Source organism: Lolium rigidum, chromosome 1, assembly GCF_022539505.1.
Source record: "Lolium rigidum isolate FL_2022 chromosome 1, APGP_CSIRO_Lrig_0.1, whole genome shotgun sequence".
Taxonomy (NCBI): domain Eukaryota; kingdom Viridiplantae; phylum Streptophyta; class Magnoliopsida; order Poales; family Poaceae; genus Lolium; species Lolium rigidum.
In genome coordinates, this window is record NC_061508.1 from 292809943 (window position 1) to 292815043 (window position 5101).

At 46.9% G+C, this 5101-nt stretch overlaps 1 protein-coding gene across 1 annotated transcript; it reads left to right on the forward strand.

Annotated features, from left to right (window-relative positions):
* The first annotated feature begins 2789 nt into the window (after positions 1-2789).
* On the forward strand, positions 2790-3826 carry LOC124660237 (L10-interacting MYB domain-containing protein-like). Its single transcript, XM_047198034.1, has 2 exons — positions 2790-3391; positions 3476-3826. Exons 1-2 carry the CDS (start codon positions 3044-3046, stop codon positions 3824-3826), a joined length of 699 nt encoding a protein of 232 aa, XP_047053990.1. The 5' UTR covers positions 2790-3043.
* Positions 3827-5101: the final 1275 nt, after the last annotated feature.

Genomic DNA, 5101 nt, shown 5'->3' on the forward strand with positions numbered 1-5101 from the left:
CAAGCGGGGTGCCGCCCCCACACCTGGGATAGGCGTGAGGACGGCTAGATATGCAAGGGTTGCACTACGTAAGCATGCTTAAACGAAGAACAATGCTAACCCTAACACATCTAATGATAACTACGTTGCTCGCCATCAAAAGCGCTTCAGTACGAGCAACGCATGAACAACGTGGCTTGAGGCTGCCTAGATCGCAAGATGCGATCTAGGCAGCATGTCGCTTACCCGATAGAAACCCTCGAGACGAAGGAGTTGGCGATGCGCCGAGATTGGTTTGTTTTTGGGGTTGAACGTGAGTTGTTGTTTATTCCATAAACCCTAGGTACATATTTATAGTCCAGGGGACTTTCTAATGAGGGCGTGCACTAAACCGTGCACGAGTAAGATTCTATCTCTTATCTAAAATAATAAACTACTAAATAAAGATACACGGGCAATTCAGCCCAAAACCCTTCGTGCCAGGCCGCTTTAGAAATCTTCCACATGTAATCTTCCAAGCCCGGCCCACCTCTGGATTTGTCTAAAATCTGGTGATAACAGCGTGATGCTTCGTCCATGCTATTGTATGGCACTTTGAAGGAGATGCATGCGGACAGAGAGGTGTCCACGGACAAGAGGGATGAGAGGAGGCGCCGGGAGAAAGAAGAGGACAGGAAGAAATTCTTTGATGTCCAGCCGAAGAAGCTTGAGATTGAAGAGGTCAAGGCCAAGACCAAAGCTAAAGAACTTGAGCTCAAAGAGAGAGAACTTGAGCTCATAGCAATGGCAAGGGCCAAAGAGGTGGAGGTGAAGGCGAAGGAAGTTGAGCTCAAACGCCAAGCCGAGGACAACCTCATCATGAACGCCGACTTGACCAACATGAGCGAGGCAAAGAGAGCTTGGTTCGAGAAGAGACGAAGGAGATCCTCGAGCGCCCAAATTGAGTTAGACAATCTCAATTGTAATTTTTATATTTTTCTCAAACTATGGCACATTTTATTTGATTTATCATGGTACATTTGATAATATTTTATGCTATTTGATAATATTTTATGTTTATTAGACATTGTTTATAAGGATCTGTGGCCAGAGGACCTATTTTCCAAAGAAATAGGCCAAATGGCCAAATTGGTGCCCACTGCGTTGGGCGCAGCGTGCGACCCAAACGGACGCGCGGACGCGGGGCTCCGTCCGCGCGTCCGCTCGGGCACGCAAACGGCCCAAAACGGACGGCCCAGCGCGTCCGTTTGGATCGCCCGGTTGGAGATGCCCTTACAGATCCACGGTGGACAAGTCTTGCTGCACCCCTGGATTGAACCACATGCATTAGCCTTGAGTTCACCAGAAAAAGGTGGGCACCAACGAGCACAAATACAATTTTATCTACCATGGCTTTCTTGCCAAGTGCATGGCGAAATTTTGACATCTCCAGATGATGTCGTTAAAGTACGAAAGTTGGCCTCATTGTAGGTATATCTCCAGGAGACCGCAACTAAACTCTAGATCCAGGTAATTTAGGAATTCCTAGTGTCTCCCGTTCCTACCAACCTAGCTAATGGACCTCATTGCCAGCAAGGTAGTGGGAGACAATACCGCCACTCTGGTACTTTACATTGTAGTGGAGTACTGTAGAGACCTTGAGTTTTGTGGTAGGATTGCTCTGGAAGGTTGGACACATATATATGCATACGACTTGATATTATTTCTATGCATGAGCGTGTATATGAGGTGGTTGGTCACATAAAACCTTCGGGTGAAATTGCTGCGGCCACTTTGTACTGGTACGCTCGGCTCAAGCCATGTGTGCTTTCATATAGAAGGGCAACATTTATAACGCGAATATTCGAAACATGGGTACTGGTGGACCTAATTAGAAGTTTTCTTAAGTTTTGAATTTGATTATATTTACAAGTTTTCTTAAGTTAATTGGTGTCCGCGTACTAAATTACAGAGGCCTTTCCGAAACTTAGAGAATTCCTTTAGATTGTTCATTGTAAACTTGTCATTTTCCTCCAAGCTACATATTTTCGAATTTTGGTACGTAATTTGGCACACACATAAGTACTTGTATCCTCTACATGCAAAAAAAATATTTAAATTTTTTAGAGATCGGAAAATACAGATTTTTGGGCCGCACAGTGAACTGGGTTTCATTGGATCTAGGTGCCACTGCGTATTTGTACAACATTTATGGTAGTTTTCCTGTAGAATAGCACATGTGCAACAACCCAACCAGGATTTGAGTAGGGGGCAAAAACAAGAGAGTGGATATAATGAACCGGGCGGCATATGCTCCTAGCTTAAGGCCCAGTTCTTTTGGAGCTTTTAGGCAGCTTAGTGGTGGAAAGAAGCTTAAGCCAAAAAGAACTGGATTTTAAGCCATTGTGGGCAACAGCCGGCTTCGGCCATTCATGTGTAGTGGGGAAAAGCCAGGGTACCCCAGCTTCCCGCAGCTTCCCGAGCTGCAGCGAAGCGGTATGTACCGTTGCCCCTGTTGTTTGCAGTATTTTACAAGCAAATGCCACCGCGTTGGATTATTGTTGACCGGTACAATTTCACTGACCCGCACGGACCATCTGCCCACACACAGCAAAAACTCACATTTTTCTTTTCCTCTCCCCACAGATACCAAGCGCTAGGGTTCCTCCAACGCCGCCGCCACCGACCGGTCCGGCCGCCGCTCGCCCGCCTCCTGGCCCCCGACGCCCGCCCGCCTCCCGGCCCCTTCGCCTGCCCGCCTCCCGGCCCCGTCGGCCGCCCTCATCCCATGGAGGAGGTCTAGCCCCGAGCCACCCCCTCGCATCGTCGTCCCCATCGAGCGGAGCTCGAGCTCGGACGCGGGGCTCCCTCATCTGCTCTTGCCGTCGAACGGCAGGGCCTCGCCCGACCATCTCGCGTCCCTGCTCCAGCGCGACTCCCTCTTCTGGCCATCTGACCACCGAAGGTATCTGGCTTTCTCTTTTCCCTGTGTCTGCAACTCTGTTTCATGAAAATAGTTCGCTATATATCTCTCCATTTGCCTAGAACCTTATATGTAAAATTGTGTTATATGTATAAACAGTAGATGGATACAGAGATAACAGCTAAATCTGGGAAATCTGTGAAATCTGGGAAGGCTGTTTGGGATGCATTTGCGGCTGAAGTTTTTCTTGATGTGTGTATTGAGGAAGTGTTAGCGCGCAACCGCCATCAAGGTTATTTGAATCCAACTGGGTATAAAAATTTGGTAACGAAGTTCAATGAACGCACTAAAAGAAATTATGTGCGCAAGCAATTTAAGAATAGGTGGGAGACACTGAAAAAAGATTACAGTACATGGAAGTCACTAAATCAAAATGCATCGGGCCTCGGAAGAGATCCTATCACCAAGACCATTGATGCTAGTGATGATTGGTGGAATCTTGAGATACAGGTAACATTATTTTTTACATCATCTGTATGCTTAATTTCGGATTCCAAAATGGTGTGCTAATGCCGAGATTGTTTTGTTTTGCAGAGATGCCCTGATGCGGCCAAATTTCGACTGGCTCCACTTGCTAATGAAGATAAAATGAGCCAGATTTTTGATAAGCATTGTGTTACCAATGAGCATGCGAGGGTGCCATTACCAAGCTCTCTAGCTGGCCCCTCTCATGTGAACTTGGGCGATGATGAACTTTCAGGGACAGAGGTCGACACTAATGTTACCCCTGGTGCCTCCGGTCGTCCGAAAAAAAGAGCATGTCCTTATTCACCTAGTCCTGCTGCCGTTGAGAAGATGGAAAGAGACAGTGCTGAAAAGAACTGTTTGCGCCGTACATGTGACATATTTGAGTGCACATTTTCTATTTTAATTCTTGCCTCATGATTAATATATTTGTTAATTCCTATTTCATATCATTGTAGGAAAGTACTATCTTGTGGACTCGGGATATCCAAATAGAATAGGCTACCTAGCACCATACAAAACTACTCGGTACCATGTACCTGACTTCCAGAATAACCCTCCAAGGGGAAGAGAGAAGTCATTCAACCATAAGCATTCAGCAGCGCGAAACTCCATCGAACGAGGATTTGGTTGTCTCAAGATGAAATGGGGTATTCTTCAAGGCATACCTCGTAGGAAACTCGTGCGCCAAAAGATGATAATAACTGCTTGCATGTGTCTACATAATTACATTCGCGATAGCAACCTCAGTGATCAACATTTCGACATGTTTGATACTGGGGGGTATGTTCATGAGGAGAGTGCTTCATATCCTAGTGCTCCACCCGAGGATGATGGTACCTACATGAAAGGGATCCGTGACGACATTGCGAAGAGTGTGTTTCCTTAGATCCAACGACCACCTATTTGAGTTGTAATATTTTGCACTTTATGAAGTAAAAAATGACCTCCTATTTTTATTGTATTATTTAACACTTTCCGATGTTTGGAAAATTATTTTGTGATCACTTACGCAAAAAAATGGTACAAAACAGTTTGTCAAATCACAAATTCATTCCCAGGGCATTACAGACTTTTCATCGTATAACTCAGACAATAAGCTAAGACAGAAGAAGCCAAAAAGAACTGGACTGCAGTTTCTCAGGGGCTTAATCTCACAACTGTTTCTCTGGACAGCTGCAGCCGGAGGGGCTTATGCACAAGCCGCAGCTGAAAAGAACTGGGCCTAAGTCCAGATCCTATTGGTCCAGCTGGTTCTGTACACTCACGTATTGTTTCCCAACGAAAAAGAAAGGCATGTATAAATAACCAGTGGTCCCTTTCCCATGGCCCTTTCTCTCACGCGTCCACACGAGTCCATCTCTCTCGCTGAGATTACAAATGGCGGCAGATACCTGACAGTCTGACAAAATGTAGCGGCTTGGCATTAAAAACAGCAGCAGAGCCCGGGTAGGAGCTGTGAAGAAGCCACCGACGTCCGGCGGCACTGTGGCCTGCAGGGTCACCCCGAGTTAGAATGAGGAGCAGCTGGCCCGGCGCCGGCAGAAATCTCGGTAGAACCTCGGCGCACAGGTCCAGCCATCCGGGTTCTCATGAAGAAGCAGGCGCCGCTGTGGCACCTCCTGGACCAGGTCCTCTCGTGCGTTCGCAGGGAGAAGCTGCTGTTTGATACCCCGTCCAAGGCGGCCAGCATCG

Coding starts and splice junctions, on each gene's coding strand:
- LOC124660237 (XM_047198034.1), top strand. CDS start 3,044: ATGGATACAGAGATAACAGCTAAATCTGGGAAATCTGTGAAATCTGGG. Junction 3,392..3,475: donor GGTGGAATCTTGAGATACAG/GTAACATTATTT, acceptor TTTGTTTTGCAG/AGATGCCCTGATGCGGCCAA.